The sequence below is a fragment of the Myxocyprinus asiaticus genome, chromosome 17, assembly GCF_019703515.2.
Source record: "Myxocyprinus asiaticus isolate MX2 ecotype Aquarium Trade chromosome 17, UBuf_Myxa_2, whole genome shotgun sequence".
Taxonomy (NCBI): Eukaryota; Metazoa; Chordata; class Actinopteri; order Cypriniformes; family Catostomidae; genus Myxocyprinus; species Myxocyprinus asiaticus.
The window spans coordinates 5228290-5247988 of record NC_059360.1 but is presented as its reverse complement, the minus strand read 5'-3'; the positions used below and the strand labels follow the sequence as shown (position 1 = coordinate 5247988).

General features: G+C 40.5%; 1 protein-coding gene across 1 annotated transcript; it reads right to left on the bottom strand.

Moving 5' to 3' along the window:
- Nucleotides 1–7369: 7369 nt before the first annotated feature.
- On the bottom strand, nt 7370–18840 carry tmem30aa (transmembrane protein 30Aa). Its single transcript, XM_051722751.1, has 7 exons — nt 18382–18840; nt 16279–16398; nt 13790–13897; nt 13354–13441; nt 13076–13222; nt 12572–12784; nt 7370–8211 (listed from the first exon to the last, which is right to left on the bottom strand). The coding sequence occupies exons 1-7, from the start codon at nt 18628–18630 to the stop codon at nt 8018–8020; spliced, it is 1119 nt and encodes a 372-aa protein (XP_051578711.1). The 5' UTR covers nt 18631–18840; the 3' UTR covers nt 7370–8017.
- Between the last annotated feature and the right edge of the window lie 859 nt (nt 18841–19699).

Here is a 19699-nt window from a genome sequence, read left to right as displayed (position 1 = left end):
GAAAGGAAGTCCCGCCTAAAAGAGCTAATGACCTTTTAGATACAGACATCACCTGTCAATCAACTCAAGAACGCGCGTGCGCCTTAGCTAAAATTAGTTTTTTTTAGCGTAATCACAGGTAGAAAAAAAAAGCACAATTTATGATACTAGTGTTGTCAAATTTTACAGCTAATTTGAAATATGTTCTTTGATCGTAATCTTGACCAACCGTTTTGGAGATTTCGGTCTTTCCCCATTCAAGTAGATAGGAGCTGCACTTTCATGACTGGAAATAACTTCCCGCGAGCGTTCCAAAGATGGACGCCAGACTTGCTAGAAAGAGTTAGGCATGTTCCAATTGGCAACCTCCGCCCTTGCGGGCTTCCTCTCTGAATGCAGACTTTGAAGACGTAAGCGAGTGCAGACCGATGGGGCGCTAGTCAGCAAGTCCATGAGTGCATGAGAGTGCATGAGTGGTATTTGGGACAGACTTCAATCAGATGAAGCATTTTTTACATTAGGTTTTTATATACATAGAGTTTTACAAATTTTTATTTGAAAAAGTCATGACATTGATAGATGGTAGAGGCAGGGGCGCAAAAAGGTGGTATGCATCATATGCAATGCACAGGGGCACCACATATCATACTTTTTAACCTTTCTGTGACCTTCGGGACATTTTTGTCTTTTTCATTATTGTTTTTTCGATCATTTTGGCTGTGTTAATGCCAACGGCATAAATTTTGCCAAAGGTGTGTATTTTCTGTGGAATTTTGATATTTCAACCTCAGTTCCTATAATACATCTATAATACACTGTGTACACAAAATAGTTACACTCAGGACCTTAAGGACAAAAATGTTCCCATTGAAATCCATTAAAACGGCAATATTCGATCCCAGTTCCATTAAAGCATAAATCATGAATTCTATGATATTATGCTTTCATTCCGGAGCCCTGGCTTCAAAATGTACATTTTTAATATTTTCCACCAAATGGCACCATTTTTCACATGTTTGGCCTATGGAGCAAATACATGCTTTTTTCCTATTTTCTGTTTGCTGTATTATAGAGCACTGCAGGCCAACTGAATAAATGATGCAGCTAAAATTGTGTGGTTGTGTTGGTATGGATGTCAGAGTGTATTGAGGAATTTGTGTGTGTGTGTGCGTGTCTGTGTGTAAAAAATAACAGTGGCATTTTGTAAACAAACTGGCTTTTAAAGGGTTAAAATCCTGAAAATGAATGAATATTTGGTAGTTATGATCAGGACTGATGTTAACCAACATCAAATGAACGCAGACATTTTTGTCCTCTAAGGACCTCTAATGAACTTTTTTAAATTGACGCACAAGGGTTAAATCTCCTTTAAAAGCACAATTTTAATCAATAATGAAATGACACATTTTTATTTAACTTTTATTTTATTTTTTAACTTAAAATTTTCTTAGCATTTTAAATGGGTTCAAATATTCAAATATGCATATTTTTTTATCAAGAGGAAACTAAAATCGTCTCGGTTACGTATGTAACCTCGGTTCTCTGAGATGAAGGTTTCTTAACGCATATGGGGAGTGCCTTCTTACACAACCTAGTTGAAACCTCTCTACAATAACGCCAACATTCTAATATTGGCTATGGTATTTGAGCCATGGCTGTTTTGGCATGAAACTGTCCGCTATAAAAACAGGTGCACAAACACCATTTCCTCAGAATTTCTGACTGAGAACAAGGAGCACATCATTCGTGCCTCAAGATCTCCGAGTCTTGTAGTGCAGCTAGCATTCGCAATGTCTCGTTCCCTTCATCTCAGGGAACCGAGGTTACGTACGTAACCGAGATGTTCCCTTACGACTCAGTACACTTGACATTGCGTTTATTAATGCATATGAGGAACAGAATCCCATCACGCCGCACTACACAACATAACCTCCCAGAAAGGAAGCACACATTTTAGTGTGTAGAGGTGTCCTGTGAACAGTGCTCTGGCCTGTAAAATGGTTTTCATGACTGAACACGTCAGTTCTGGCAAATGTAGTGCGCCCCATTCAGGGGCCACACATGCAGGTTCCACAGCTGGGGCTGGGGATGCCAGATTGTGCCTTGCGCCTGAGAGAGGAGATTCCTCCTCAGTGGTATTTCCCATAGTGAGCTGTACAGCATCTCCATCATTTCCAGAAACCATGGCTGGTTGGGCCATTTCAGCGCAACTAATAGAACTGTTTCCTTGTCCTCTCGGACTTTGCATATGACAAAGTGAATCAGGCATACCGGGGGAAACGCATATTTGCGTTTCGCCAGCCATTTGTGTGCCATTGCGTTAGTTCCCAGCGGGGCTTGGGACTTCGAGTACCAGAGGGGACAGTGGGCATTCTCCTCTGAGGCAAATAGATTGATTTCTGCTTTGCCGAATATTTCCCAAATCCTCAATACAGTTTGAGGATGAAGTCTCCATTTGCCCGGTATCACCCCTTGGCATGACAGTAGGTCACGCTGTAATTCAGGCAGCCTGGGACATATGTCGCTCTCAGGGAGAGGAGACGATGCTCGCTCCATAGGAGGAGGCAATGCGTCAGTCTCAACAGTGGTGGTGAATGAATTCCGCCTTGGCGATTTATATATGCCACAACTGTCATGTTGTCTGGGCGAACCAGGACATGACAGCTCGCTATTTCTGACTGAAAAGCCATTAAGGCTAGAAATACAGCCGATAGCTCTAGGCGGTTGATGTGCCACGCCCTCCTCACATCTGTCCAGGTGCCGAAAGTCGGACGTCCATCGCACACCACCCCCCAACCTGTGTTGGAAGCTTCTGTAGTCACCACTTTCCACCTGACAACATGGTGCTAAAGCAGCTATACAGCGGCGGGATATAGTGATGCGCATGCACCCTTGGCGCCAAGCATATAGTGGCACGTGGTGCTTCAGCCAGCACTGAAGAGGTCTCATGTGTAAGAGACTTAATGGGATGACGGTGGATGCCGCCGCCATAAATCCCAATGCTTTCTGAAACAGTTTCTGTGGAAGTGTTCACCCCAGTTTAAACTAAGACAGACACTGTAGAATGGCCTGAACACGCATGCCCGCTCGTGGAGTCGAGGCGGACTCCCAAAAAGGAGATTCGTTGGCTGGGGGAGAACGTGCTCTTCGCTCAGTTTACATTGAGGCCCAAGCTGTTTGATGCTGAAGCAGTAAGTCTCTGTGCTGGCATAACAGAACCAATGATTGTGCCAGTAACAGCCAATCATCGAGGTAGATCAAGATGTGTATGCCACTCAGTCTCAGAGGGGGACCGCATCGATGCACTTGGTGAATGTGCGCGGAGCCAGAGACAGTCCGAAGGGCAAGACTTTGAATTGATACGCTGTTCCCTCGAACGCGAATCTCAAAAACATCCTGTGATATCATACAATTTGGATATGAATGTACGCATCCTTCAGATCTATCGACGCAAACCAATCATGTGGGCATACATGCAATAAGATCCATTTCTGAATAATCATTTTGAATGGGCGCTTTATAAGCGCGTGATTTAAATGTCTCAGATCCAGGATTGGCCGAAGTCCACCATCTTTCTTTGGATCAAGAAAATAACGGCTGTAAAACCCTTTTCTGCTTGACAATTTGACAATCTCCATCACATTTTTCCTGATGAGATTGTGTATTTTGGTTCGTAATACTGGCGCGTCATTGAGTGAAACCGTGGAAGACAGAATGCCTTTGAAATGGGGTGGCCGGCATGCAAATTGGATCGTGTAACCATGTTCGATCGTTTTTTGCACCCATTCTGAAATACCCCCTAGAGCTCGCCATGCGTCCGCGTAATGGGACAGAGGGCAATTTGGTTTGCTCACCATATGATATCACTATAGGTATCATATATAGCTCTTTTTTGAGAATGTATGAGCATCTTGTGCATTCGCAACGAGTGCTTTATTCTTTATTGCATTATGTATAGCATTTTTTATTTCATAGGACACAGAAACAACATTTTGCAAAACATTGATGAACAGCGGTGGGGAGATGGGGAACAGTGTTCTGTGTCTCTAATTGAGCCTTCTTCGGAGCACTGGAGGGAACCACGGGCTCCTTTTTCTGCTTCAAAGCATTGCACCCGTCAGGATCGCTTCTAGTTCCTCCCGTTGGCGCGAGGTGGGCGCTGGTGCGGCTGCGTCCGTCTGGGCCGCAGCTTGCGTGGCCTCACTGGTGGCTTGGCAGCGGCAGGTGCTGGCGCTGAGGTAGTGGGCATGGGTCTTTTAGTCGGGCACTGTCTTGAAACAAAGCGAGGGCGAGCCGTCTGTGCTATGCTCCATTTGGGCATAAAGTGTCTTATAGCTTGTGACTGCTGCTGAGTCGCGCCACCAAAGAGTACGGCTGGAAACACTGGAGCATTCAACAGAGATGTTTTCTCTCTGTCACTCATCTCTGTGAGGTTCAGCCATATATGTCGCTCCAGAAAAACCAGGTTGCCCATGGACTTGCCGATGGCCTGCGTCTTGACTTTTGTGGCACGCAGCGCTAAGTCAGTAGTGGCCCGTAGCTCTTTCAAAGTCTCCAGATCAAAGCCTTGCTCGTTCATTTGTCTGAGGAGCTTTGCTTGGAATAACTGGAGCACTGCCATTGCGTGGAGTGCTGATCCAGCTTGTCCTGCCGCTGAGTAGGCTTTTGCCACCAGTGTGGACATCCGTCTACACAGCTCAATCAAATCAAATCAAATCACTTTATTGTCACACAGCCATATACACAAGTGCAATGGTGTGTGAAATTCTTGGGTGCAGTTCCGATCAACATAGCAGTCGTGACAGTGATGAGACATATACCAATTTACAATAACATCAAATTAACACAACACAATTTAAACATCTGTTATACACATAATTACACTCAACAGTATACAAATAATAACATACACTGTACAGTATACAATACGCACTAGATAGATACACATTATTCAATAAAAATAAAAAATAAAAATATATAAAAAAGTATATATATATAGAATGTACAGTATTGTACTGTATTGACATTCAGGCTGTCGGTTGATAGTCAGTTGTTAAGAGAGAATATAATATAATAATAATATAATTTATGACAGTCCGGTGTGAGATATAAGAGTAAGGGTAATAAAGTGCAGTGCCGATGTATTTTGATCATGGGAGATCAAGAGTTCAAAAGTCTGATTGCTTGGGGGAAGAAGCTATCATGGAGTCGGCTGGTGCGGGTCCTGATGCTGCGATACCGCCTACCTGATGGTAGCAGTGAGAACAGCCCATGGCTCGGCTGGCTGGAGTCTCTGATGATCCTCCGAGCTTTTTTCACACACCGCCTTGTATATATTTCCTGGAGGGAGGGAAGCTCACCTCCGATGATGTGTCTGGCAGTTCGCACCACCCTTTGCAGTGCTTTGCGGTTGTGGGCGGTGCTATTGCCGTACCAGGCGGAGATACAGCCGGTCAGGATGCTCTCCACAGTGCAGGTGTAGAACCGTGTGAGGATGTGGTGGTTCATTCCAAACTTCCTCAGCCGTCTCAGGAAGAAGAGGCGCTGATGAGCCTTCTTCACAACGACTTCAGTGTGGATGGACCATGTGAGTTCCTCAGTGATGTGGACACCCAGGAACTTGAAGCTGCTGACTCTCTCCACTGGTGCTCCATTGATGGTGATGGGACTGTGTTCTCTGTCTTTTCTTCTGAAGTCCACCACAAGCTCCTTTGTCTTACTGACGTTGAGGGAGAGGTTGTGCTCCTGACACCAGTGTGTCAGAGTGTGTACCTCCTCTCTGTAGGCTGTTTCATCATTGTCAGTGATCAGACCTACCACCGTCGTGTCATCAGCAAACTTAATGATGGCATTGGAGCTATGTGTTGCCACACAGTCATGTGTGTACAAGGAATACAGTAGTGGGCTGAGAACACAGCCCTGTGGGGCTCCAGTGTTGAGGGTCAGTGATGAGGAGATGTTGCTGCCTATTCTAACCACCTGGCATCTGCTTGACAGGAAGTCCAGGATCCAGCTGCACAGTGAGCTGTTTAAGCCCAGAGCCCAGAGTTTCTCATCTAGCTTGGAGGGCACTATGGTGTTGAATGCTGAGCTGTAGTCTACAAACAGCATTCTCACATAAGTGTTCCTTTTTTCCAGGTGGGAGAGAGCAGTGTGTATTGTAGATGCAATGGCATCATCAGTGGAGCGGTTGTTGCAGTAGCAAACTGCAGCGGGTCAAGAGAGAGTGGCAATACAGAGCACATGTAATCTCTGATTAGTCTCTCAAAACATTTGCTGATGATGGGAGTCAGAGCAACAGGACGCCAGTCATTTAAACAAGTTATTTTTGATTGTTTTGGAACAGGCACAATGGTGGATGTTTTAAAGCATGTGGGGACTACAGACAAAGAGAGGGAAAGGTTGAAAATGTCCATAAAAACACCAGCCAGCTGGTTCGCGCACGCTCTGATGACGCGGCCCGGAATGCCGTCTGGGCCAGCGGCTTTGCGGATATTCACCCGTCGGAAGGATCGGGTTACATCCGCTACAGAGACGGAGAGTGAACTAACCCCTGTAGCTTAGAAGGATGTATGGGGCGTGATTTCCACACCGTGTTACTCGTAGGACAGAGATGTGCCGCTACTGCCTCCTCCACAGGAGGAAGTTGGGCATAGCTGTCCTTTTCCCCTTGGTCCATGTTCGTGAGAACGGTGTCATTGTGCGTGTGCACTGAGAGGGGCACGTGCAAGGACTTAGACAGTTCGAACTGCAGGGGAGCGGAGAGTCTTCTCGCTGCCATGAAGATTCCGCCCGCTGACTTGTGTATATCGACGGCGAAGGTAGAGGGCTTCTAGACAAGAGATGATCACTGTCTTGAAGGAAGAAATTCTGAGGAAATGGTGTCTGTGCACCTGTTTTTATAGCGGACAGTTTCGTGCCAAAACAGGCGGGGCTCAAACACCATAGCCAATATTAAAATATTGGCATTATTGTAGAGAGGTTTCAACTAGGTCATGTAAGAAGGCAATCCCCATATGCGTTGCTACGCAATGTCAAGTGTACTGAGTCGTAAGGGAAACTTATTTTTGGTCTGTTCTCACCCAAAACCGATTAGATTGCTTCAGAAGATGGATTAAACCACTGGAGATTTATAGATTACTTTTATGCTGCCTTTGTGCTTTTTGGAGCTTCAAAGTTTTAATCAACATTCACTTGCATTGTATGGACCTACAAAGCTTCTTTTGTGTTCTGCAGAAAAAAGAAAGTCATCACATCTGGGATGGCATAAGGGCGAGTAAATGATGAGAGAATTTTCATTTTTGGGTGAACTATCCCTTTAACAGGACATTTTTATCACCTCCTAACAAGACGAGTACGTTTTAAAAGCACCACAGCACAACCACAGGGCTCATGCTTTTTGTTGTTTATTCTCATGACTTTGGCCCAACAATGCACATGTACAGCATTAAGATGGATAGAGGATTTCTTACCAAATACTAAACACACACTTATCTTTTCTTTTTTTAAATACACATTAAGTATAAGATTTTCAAAAAACAAACTCAAAAATAAACACATTAGCTTTAATCTCCATACACAGATACTCACAGTTTAGCATTGCAAACAATACATTTAGACAACTGTTGCTGATTTATATGAGTCAAACTATATATCTTATCAGTAATATGTCATCCTTTTATTAAAAATCTCATGATTTATGATTGTACCATACCATCAGCAATAATACCCAAATACAGTTTCTCTGTATGACATCATCGTCAAGTTGCTCAATACTCTTCATACTGTCCTCACCACACTGCACTTCATGTAGAAAGAGCAACTGAGTTAAATATCAAGCTTTAGTGTGGAGGGATTAAATGCTTAAAACAGATCATTAAAATACCAGTGCATAAACAAGACATTTGCAAGTAGTCCCTCTGGCTACCTATCTTCCAGCATGACCTATGACAGATAATATATAAACTGTAACTGTGTGACTCATGCTTGTATATCTCACATCAGTGTATAGGTGTAGATTGCAGTGTGCTGATGTCTGTTAATTGGGGATGTCAGCATTGTTGTTGCGGTTGCCGTATTTATGGTGAATAATCAGCAGCACCACTCCCAGGAAGAAACACACAGAGCCCACCGTGATGTAGGCGATGCCCAGGAATGGGTTCTTCCCTCCCATCCAGGAAATCGTGCTGAGAATCATACGCTTGCGGCCATCAAAGCTGCGCACCGGGTAATCTGGGGTCACATAATTAAAGAAATCTTGAGATACAGTTTGATGTTGCTGTATTTCAACACACTACTGCTTCTACTGTAAAACATAAGCAGTGTGCCAAATGACGCACTATACACTCAGCCATGTAATGTATGAATTTTCAAAGTGTAGTATCATCCCAAATGGAACACTTAATGGTTTTTTACTACATGGAAGCATTCACCATTTAACAGATGCCAGAAGTGACATTTCAAACGCATGCAATGTGTTGCCGCTAGCTTTACCGCGTTAGCCAACCTCAGTTCAACACTTGGATCTCAAACAACGGAAATATTCACAGAGTGTGGGGTGATGGTAAAGCATTCAACTCATATTTGGTGCGCTCTTCACTGAAGTTTCGCTAGTTGCTACATTTTTAATAATTTACAATTGTTTTGTCAGACCAGCATTGCAGCCAGGTAACTCCGCCATTCCCGCTATGTACAGCAAGCCACGAGTGCTGAGTACATGAAGTGTCTAACATTCCACACTCCATTTTGACAGTTGAAGACGTGCATCATCCGGGTACTCAGAGTATACTTCTTTCTGTTGCATTTTCATTTTTAACATACTACTCACACTACTTTGTGGCGGATCACTACTTAATGACGCAGATTCAAAGTTTTCCTTTCAACGTCTGTTTATATAACAAATAAATCAAATTAAATTTGACACTTTCGAAACCAATTCAGCATCATAACTATCTTCATTAATTATCCAAAAGAAAAAACATAGATGGTGATGAAAAGAAGAGGTGTGTTGTGGGAACAACTTCGTGGCAGTTTTAATCTTCAATCCTTGTGGATATCGACCAGAACAATCTTGCTTTGGATTTACTGGATATTCTGCGCAAGAAGTTAAACGAATGAGTGGAACTCCAAAAAACCAGCGGTACGCCAAACGGGTTTGGGGAATCTCTTTACTCCCTTTTTAAACTTTATGGTGTGCATAATTCTCCCAACACTCTCTTTTGAAATCCGATAATTCTGTGTGAATATATCGCCCCATTTACCACGCTTTTCAAGCTTTCCTTTTCTCCAAACTGCCATTCATTCTTAAACCAGAAACGTATTGCATTTAAACACGAACAAAAACAAAACTACATATTCACATCAAGATAATTTTTTATCCCAAATTACTTACCCCTCTGAATATATCCTCCTTTTGTTTTGTTCGATTATTTCCTTTATTGGCTAATCTAAAGTTTATTGATCTGTTGTCGCAAGTGTGCAATCTCATTGTTGTTTGAAATGTTCTGTGTTTTCTTTAAGTGCAACGAGCACCCCAAATGAGTTCCTTTTGTTGTCATTCGTATATGAAAACGAACTGAATAATAATCCTTATTTTTGGTATATCATGGAGTGTGTATTATTTTGTTTATATGGTTAGCGGGGTTATACTTTCTGACTTAATTTGGCAGTTTATTTAAACTGTCTGGCACCCAAATTGAACTTTAAAATAATTGAGTAGACCACCGCTACAACTTACACTTCAAAATGACGTAGAATAGTGCAGAAGTTTGCAGTTTGGGACGCACCTATACTTTACTACGTACAGTATATACAATGTTCGTTTGAAAAGTCCACTTATGAAAATGCTTCTATTTTGCATTTTTCCCCCTATTGCTTGAAGGTATGCACTCAAGCTTGCATGGACTCCACAGACCTGCACGGACTGTGCAAAACCTAATGCACCAAGTTATCCCAGCATGATTTGCAAATTTTGATTTGAGCATTCTGTGTGCTTCAATGGACGCAAGGAAATCTGACCTTTAGTACAAGGGAGTTGTAATTAAGCACGTTTTACATGCACAATCTAACACCTATTATACTCAAGCTTACAACATATGTGGTCAAGTAAACACCTTAAACATTTTCCTTTATCAGGGTAAAGTCATAAACATTTTTTGCTAAATTCGATCGATGCAGGTAGATTTTTGCTCATTATCCCGATTTCAGGCAGCTTGGAAACACCTTTACTGGCATCCTTACCGGCTTTATGTTTTGACGTCAACAGCAGAGAATAATCCAATGATTTCAAGTCTCATGTAAACACGGGTTTCTTGCGTTGTCATATTTTTTGAATAAGCTGATTTATTGTAGTTGTCAGCGTATCGCTGTGCATGTAAACGCACTCATTTGCCCCTTTCACACATGCAACCTGGTAAATTGCAGTAAAACTGTAAGATTACTTTTACTGGTAAATGTACCACATTTGAAATTCACACATGCAATGAATTCGTTTTTTATAAGCTGACAAATTTCTTCATCCGCTCAGATCAAGAGAAGTGCTTTTAGGCTGGATTACACTACACCACTTCTTAAGTATGAAAAGAATCTAAAAATACTAGTTATCACACACTTATGACTACGTAAATGGCTATACTGTAGACAAAAACTGGGCATCACACACTAAAAGACTGAGGATCCCTCCGGCTTTCAGGTTGATCCGATCAAAAACTCATGTGGAAACACACAACCCCATTTTAGGAGGCGCATGACAGATGTAAACAAACATGGATGTATGGGAAAGCTGGCGTTTATGTTGCTGCTTCTCTGTTCTGAGCCTCAAAACAAACAGGCCGAGCTCATTTGGGTGCAGTCTTGTGTGGAAAGACAGAGATTGCGACGCGAGTTGGAGGTAAGTGCCGTTAAATGTTTACTCCATCTTGAGTGCTTATTTGCCATATCCATTTCTTCATGGTCCAGTGTTATGGCCGTGCACGGTCAATTTTCATTGGCTGCTCACCATATAACTTCAGATTTGAGTTGTGGAGCATCATACTCCATGAGATTTCCTCTATAGTCAGCTCTAAAATATCAAATATGTTTAATATCCTGCAACTAAATGGAATACCGTATTTTCCGGAAATAAAGTCACACCAGACTATAAGTCGCACCGGGTCAAAATCACGTTGTTGAGAGAAAAAGAATACACAGATAAGTCGCATCTCTGTATAAGATGCACAGACAGAAGTTGCATGGGGCAGGCACTAAGACCCGGAAGCAGTCACCCAACTTCCATTCAGACGTTCAAATGTCAAATGCGCTCCGTGAAGATTACAGAACCTCAGAATCTACACATCGTATCACAGTGTTTTTGGGCTTATTAAAAATGGGAGGATTTGCTAGAAGTAATCGTGTGTAACAGTTTCTCATATTCTGTTTATGTTTCATGAAAGAAACACGACAAGTCAGTCACATCTGTTTATAACATCAGAAACTCTATGCTGTGCACAAGTAAACAGCTTTTATTTCAGCGAGTAAAACAGTATGCCTGTTGTATTAGATTTATTCATTAACGTTAGCGACAGTCTGTGGATATTTCCAACCCTCTTTGCAATTAATTATCCTGTTCACTGACTGAATGTTTTTACTACAAGTGTGATGAAACGTCATTTTATGGCCATGTGAGGACGTGCGATTGTCAGCGGTCTAGAGTTTGTTAGAACAATAATGTAATGATGACAGAATATTTAAACTGGTTGCATAAAGTACTTTTTAAGGCAAAATATTCTTAATTGGCAACTTTAAAACGCTTCTACCATCACAAATCCGTTTTGGTGCACGTGTGTTTCACCGGCTGACATCAGTTACGTATAAATTATGTATGCAAGTCACTTCAGACCATAAATCCCAGGATCTTTCAGATGATGAAAAAGCTGCAACTTATATGTCGGAAAATATGGTAATTTCACTATCTGTCCAATTTGATGACATTTTTTACTCCAGAGTAACAGAATCATCTCCGTCTTACATTAGCGCATCCTGACCTCGTACACGGTCAAACCGTTAATCTTACGACTCTGTTCACACACAGCATCAAAACTGAACTTTTCAGGTAATGTTACAACCTCTTATTCAGTGAAATAGCCAGTGCTAAATTTATCGGTATTTTCGAAAGGGTCGTGTTCACACATGATCTCTAAACTGAAAATTCCAGTTAATTTTCCGGAAAAGGCTGTATGTGTGAAAACGACTATTGTCAATATCACAAATTTGCTTATTTCATTCATGAACTAGAAATAATGCAGAACATTAAAAAAAATGTATTAGTTTAACGTCATAACATTTCTTTGTTTCAACTTCCAGGTTTAAATAAAAAATTTTATCCCGTATTTTCGATGTGAATTCAAATTTTCGAAACTTAAATTAAGCTTTAAAAGGTGCAGTAAGTATTTTTTGTGTTAGTTTCACTATGATTTATTAATTTGCCTGCTAACTAGATTTCAAAGCAAGTTTAGTTAACCTGGTAAATATTCTATTTGACAAAGCCATCTTCCCTAACACGCAGAGATAAACCACCCAACTTATACATGGCTAAAAAAATTCTTCCCAAGGATACTGTAGGTCACTTCCAGGCTGTAGTTTCCTGGTGGTAATGTTGGGGTCATGTTGTCCTTCTTCTTCTGAATGATACGGTAGAGTTTTCTAAAGGTGGGTAGGGCAGCTGTTCTCATCCATACAATAAAATCCTCATTGATGAAGCCATTGTTCTCAGAATCAGTGGGGTCCAGCTCATATACGGTCTTGTGCCAGTTCACAGGTTTGCTTGTATCTGTGATGACAAATAACAGATGCTGGTAAGGTTTTTGTCAAATAGTCGTGGAAGCAGGCCTTTAAAAATGTATGTTTAATTCAGAAACATTATTTCAGTGCTAAACCTTGTATCACAAATCTCTCAGTATTAAAAATACATACATAAACTTCCAAAATTATAAACATTATCATACTATTCCGATCACTGTCCTGCTGTTGAGTATTGTTTTGTTCAATGTAATATAAATTAAATCACCCTTGGAGATCAATTAATGGTATCCATGGGTCTGACATCTGAAGTTTTAGTTACCTTGGAACACTACAGAAAGGTTGTTATTGTTTCCTCCAGGGTTTCTGAACTTCACATGCTTGTCAGTCCACCAAGCGATGCCCGTCTTAACGAGATGAATAGGTATTCTGCTTCCATTTGGATGGATATAAAAGAGCTCCAAAGTATCTAAAAATATTAAAAGAATTCATTATAAAACGAGTTAGACCTATTACTAAAAATGATCGTAAGTTTAAGGCATAGTCTATTTCCTATACAATCTTATGTTGGCAATGGTCACAGGTTCAATTGATTCTTACCATTGAAGAGACTGTTAGCAATAGCACCACAGGGAGCTATGGGCTTCTTGTCACTTATTCGATATGGCTCACACTCTTTACTTGGGTTCTGTGAAAAAAAAAAAAAAGAGTTGAATACTTGAAAACAAATGTCTTGAATTTAAAGTTGGCCTATATCATAATCAGCATTGTTTGAATTTATTGATATACTGTGCTTTCATGGTTGGCATATAGCCAGGCTCCTGCCTTATGATTTGCTTAATGAACAGGCCGCTAAAAGAGCACAGACAGCTCATGCAAATAAATGGGGCTTAGAGTGGGTACAATTCTCATTGAATTCCAGCCTATTTCTTTAGTGAAAATAAAATGAAATCAATCTAAATTCCAGGACCAATTTTAACCAAGCTTTTTTCAGTCATCAGAAAGATATTAAAAGGCATTATCTCAAATGACTTACCAGTAAAGAGCTTTTATCTCCATTCAACTGACTATCATCCCTTGATTTGACATAACGTCTATGGTTTTGATAGAAGTTGGAGAGTCCATAATACATGAAAACATTACTCTATAAAAGAAAAGACACAGGTCATAGCATAAAAACCATTCAGTGATGAAGTACAAAAAAATAACTTTTTCCTGGGGCTACTTTAGTGTGTCTATATAGATCTGCTAATGCTGTACTTTCAACCAATGCACACTCACAGGCCTTTATACATAATTTATGTGAAATCTGTTTTCTTATGTGTGGGGAAACAATTGTATTTCTACCTGTTAAGAGGCATGATCAATAAAATGCACTCTAAAATACTATTGCATAATACATGAGTACCAAGGTTATTTTAAGGAAAATGTATTTGATCGATACATTTCTAAAAAGAGATTTCAAAGGATGGATTCATTGGATGGATTAATGGAGTACAGAAACAATCTGAAAAGTATTAAAGTATGGGTATTATGTAATAAAAAATACATTTTAATAATAGGAAGCAAAATTTAACATCTTTTTTTTATTTACTTAATTTTTTTTTTTTATGCTTTTTTTTTTTTATCCTGAAATGATCCCCAAGAGATTGCACATTTAGGAATAGATTTTCTCTGTCACTCCTCAAGACTCAACTTTTTTTTTTTTTTTTTGCATGTAAATTAATGACCAGTCATTTTTTTTTTTTTTTTTTAAAAGACCCAAATTAGATAATAATAATATATTTAAAAACCATTTCTATCCACATTTTTCATTTTGTCTCTATATTTCACAGTACATAAAAAGGATGGTAACACCACAAGTAATTTCCACATTATCATGGGACATGGACATCAAGATTTAATATTAAAGTTTATTATTTGTTTATTAATGATAAACTTTCTATTATGCAAAGGTTTCACATCTCTGCACTGAATAAATAAATATGGAAGTAGTTTCACATAAACATAATTAATATAATTAAAAGTACTGTATTCATTAAAACTTAATCACTTATTCACTTCCCAGCTTGAAAAAAAAATGTTTTACTTCCTTTTGGGGTCTAAAAGATGGATCCCCAAGAGATTGCTCGTTTAAAAATGGATTTTGTGAGTCACTCCCCAAGAGTCAATAACTCAATAACCCCAAGACATTTTTTACATGTAAATTCATGACCAGGCATTTTTTGAAAATAGACCCCAATTAGATAATGCCAATATATGTATACACTGATGAGCCAAAACATTATGACCACTCACAGGTGAAGCGAATAACGTTGATCATCTCCTAACAAGGCCACATGTCAATGTCTGGGTAGATTAGATGGTAAGCGAACAATCAGTTCTCATAGTCAACGTGTTGAATGCAGGAGAAATGGGCAGGAGTAAAAACCTGAGCGATTTTGACAAGAGCCAAATTGTTATGGCCAGACAACTCTGTCACAGCATCTCTGAAATGGCAAGGCTTGAGGGGTGCTCCTGGCAGCAGTTATAAGTACCTACAGGCAGTGGTCCACGGAGGGACAAACCACAAACCGGCAACAGGGTGTTGGGCGCCCAAGGCTCATCGATGCGTGAGGGCAATGATGACTATCCGTCTGGTCTGAACCGACAGAGGGTCTACTGTGGCTCAAGTCACAGAAAATTTTAATGATGGTTACGAGAGGAATGTGTCACAACACACAGTGCATCGCACCCTGCCACCTTCGAAAGCACCTTCAATGGGCATGTGAGCGTCGGAACTGGACCTAGGAGCAGTGGAAGTTTGCCTGGTCCAATGAGACCCATTTGCTTTTACATCACGTGGACGGCCGTGTGCACCGTGTATGTGTGCACCATTTACCTGGGGAAGTGATGGCACCAGGATGCACTGTGTGAAGACGACAAGCAGGTGGAGGGAGTTGATGCTCTGGGCAATTTTCTGCAGGGAAACCCTGGGTCTGGCCATTCACGTGGACGTCAATTTGACACGTGCAACCTACATAAACGTTGTTGCAGACCATGTACACCCCTTCATGGTAATGGTATTCCCTGATGGCATGGCCTCTTTCAGCAGGATAATGTGCCCTGCTACACTGCACACATTGTTCGGGAATGGTTTGAGGAACATGATGAAGTGTTCAAGGTGTTGCTCTGGCCTCCAAATTCCCCAGATCTCAATCCGATTGAGCATCTGTGGGATGTGCTGGACCAACAAGTCCGATCCATGGTGGCTCCACCTAACAACTTACAGGACTTGAATGATCTGCTGCTAATGTCTTGGTGCCAGATACCACAGGACACCTTCAGAGTCCATGCCACGGTGGGTCGGCGCTGTTTTGGCGGCACGCGGAGGACCAACAGCATATTAGGCAGGTTCTCATAATGTTGTGGCTCATCAGTGTATGTCAACAACCAAGACATAGGTACTTAGTGGTTAGGATGGATTGATATGATTGCTTAAACAGCTAGTCGAATTTGTAAATGGATAGAAGAAAGCATATTTACCTCGAAAGGCTGGTCTAGATTGAAGGGCACAGAACAAGTACAGGCACTCGTACTGTTCCAGCTATAGTTCTGAGAGCAGTTGAAACAGGGACTGGACATGTCAACACCAGTATAGTCGATCTAGAACAGAACCAACATGTGCTAACATTACACAACACAACAAGGTAATGTAATTCAATGTAAAATAAATCAAACATAGCAACAAATATTGCTCATAGGATTTTTTTTTTATCAGCACATGACTTGAATTTTCAGGTCGCAGAAGCGAATTCAACACCGCAAAGCACATCAGCATGCTCCCAGAGACAAGAAACCCAGAAGCCGAATGTATAAAACTTGAAATGCTCTATAGAATACTTGTCAAAAAATTCTAAGCAAAAAGTAGGAGCTTTTTATAAAGATGCTGATTCTTAAGTGCTGACTGAGGTGACCCTTAAGTGTTGTGAAATAAAGATTACAGTGATGTCAACCCAAAATGGCTGCTCTCAAACACTGAATCAGCCAATAGTGAGCCTGCAAGAGAATTATGTCAGAGCGGCATGACACCATTCATTCATAATTAAATACTACAGATGTCATAAAATACTGATATATTGATATTGTTCGGCAAATTATTTTATTGATATATTTTTGAGGCATCGATTTATTAAAATCAGCCGACATTAAAATTAAAAGCCTAGTTTGCATGCTTTCCAATTCACTCAGTTGGCCTCCGTTTAACAGTCTGGCGTTATAGCGTTGGGAGACCACTACTGATCCGGGCACGATCACACACTCAAGACGAGCTGACGCAGTGCAGCAGACAGTAGTCCAAATTTATTAAGGTTTTTGTACTTTTTCAAGAATGAACAAAGTGACGTTGATGAGTTTCCAGGTTAGTGTATGAAACTGGTGTAACTGCACAAACTGATATAAATGGCGACGTTTATTAAACAATTTCTCTGTAGCCTTGAACAGGTCTTTCATTCAAGCTGTCAAACCACAAAACGACATACTTGTAACTGAAATAGATTGTGTAGCCTATATGAAAGACACAGTATACACAATATATCATCCAGCGATGGCTAGAGTAAATAATCTTTGTCCTTTGATAATGATTTGGGTTGAATTTAATGGAAAACTATGCGAGTTGCACTCCGTGGTACTTCAGAATTTTTACGCTGAACAATGGCTGTGTCTGCGTACCTTCATAGAAAATAATTGTTTCAAATTTTAGAATATGCCATGTCATCTGGCATACATGTCCGGTGCGTGACCCCAGGGGTGCGGGTTGGAGAAACCCTGATATATATCGATAATCATCGGGAAAATCTTCCAATTATTGATTCATGAAAAAGGCATCAATCCCAAACATATTAAAAACCACACATTATAAAACAATATTTTGATAATGGGTTATTTTCTGGTGATTAATTCTTTAAAACTAATTTTAAAACAGTATTCCACATCTTGCCAAATGTTGTCCTCAAACAATGTGCAAATTAAGGCTACAAAAAATCTAAATGTACACGTAGTGTACGATATGCATGTTGTGCAAAAAATAAATAAAGAAATATTGCAATATAAACTGCATTTGCTTCTCACATTATCAAAACAAAAAACAAACGTTTGTCCACAATTTTAATATATATTAAATGCATTTTCATGTATATATTTAATATGATTTCAATTAAAAAATTAAATTAAATGACAATAAAACAAAAATTCTTTGTTATAATCCCATTAAAGTTACATGTACGATTTCAGTTTAACAGTTCAATTTAAAGGTAAATTTGATGTTCAACATGTCAACAATATTTTATCAAAATCAATATTTTAGTCAAAATGATTGTGGTCCATTTCTCTGTCGTTGCACTCCGTTTTGTTGACACGTGCTCACTTGCTCTGTGAAGTAAGCCTATTTAAAGTAATAATGACTCTCTTGCTGTTTTGGACTAGTTGTTTTATATATGTATATATATATATATATATATATATATATATATATATATATATATATGAATGACACAATGCTTAAAATGAAATCAGCTATGAATCGCACAAGCTCACTTACTTTGATATATATGAGGAACATTTTGAATAAAAAAACAAAACTCTAAGTACCTCAAACTCTTTGATGTTGTTGGAGGTGACGAAGAGTCCGATGCCAATGGGGATGAAGATTAGTCCGATTATGAAGAAGGCTGGTAGGACGGTGCCGGCGGTCAGGATGGGTTGCCATGCGGGCAATCGCTGCTGTTTAAAGGCAGTGTTATCGGGCTTCTTGCTTTTGACAGCGCCCGGGCCGCCGGAGCCCACTGATCCGGGATGATGGCCATCCTCATCCTTCGCGTTATAGCTGGACGCCATCATCGCTCTTTAATGCTCTAAAGACGAGCGAACAGCGATCAGACACTTTAATGTACCTTCAAATATGTAGTAGGATTTGATATGAAAGGATGCTGTGTGTATTATCTCGCTGATATCATTGATATGTATGTGTTTTAACGCCTCGTGAATGCACTATTAACAGAAATGACGATTATTTCCGTAGCACGGACGCTCATGACAGGACGGTAAACAAGGAAGCGCAGCAGCCAATAGACTGAAAAGGGCGTCATGACGTCATGCCATTCGCTGTCGTCCTGAAATCTGATTGGTTGACAAGCTGTCAACATTAAAAATAACTAAATGTCATACATTTTTCACCAAAAAAAAAAAGAAAAAAGAAAAAAAATGACTTTAGCACGTTAATTTAGCACTTTTTTTTATTTATTTCTGTGTATATTCTTACATGAATTTATTCTTGCATAGTATTCTTTTGGTGAGGTGCTAGGTAAGTTTGAATTTAGTTGAGCCATCATTGGATTTTTGGTACCACAAAGGTGCGTCGGTTTTTACCAGGGTTCATTCCCATAGTAACATACAGTACACTTTGGGTATCCACAGTTCTCTTTCAAGTCAGTCACTTCGATGCTGCATCAGTAGCTGACACTATGGGAGCTCCTTGCAGGAGTGACGATCTCTGAAACCCTGTCACAGAAATTTTTATTGGCAAATGCCGCTTGAGGCTTTCCCTGTGTGCACATCATCGCAGGCATTTAAACCGGAGCATGGCACCATTTTGCCAACATTTTTCTCTTCAGGGATACGATTACATCTCTCACGCTCTGGAACCTGACTCAACGCTTAATCGTTTGTATTTTCACCCTTCAACAGCGATAGGATTATCGTCTTCACCCTGTGTGTGCTCATGTAACAGGAGCCAGCTGGTAGGTAGCTGTGCAGTGTGTAAACCTCACTCCCCTGGCCTCAAGAGGCGCACTAGCGACTGACGCTAGAGGCTGTTGCCTTTAGCCTCCTCATTAGCGCACCCACCTCCCATGCCAGAGACAGCAGTTCAAATCCCACTCAGAGCAGGTCGACCAGGAACAGTTACACT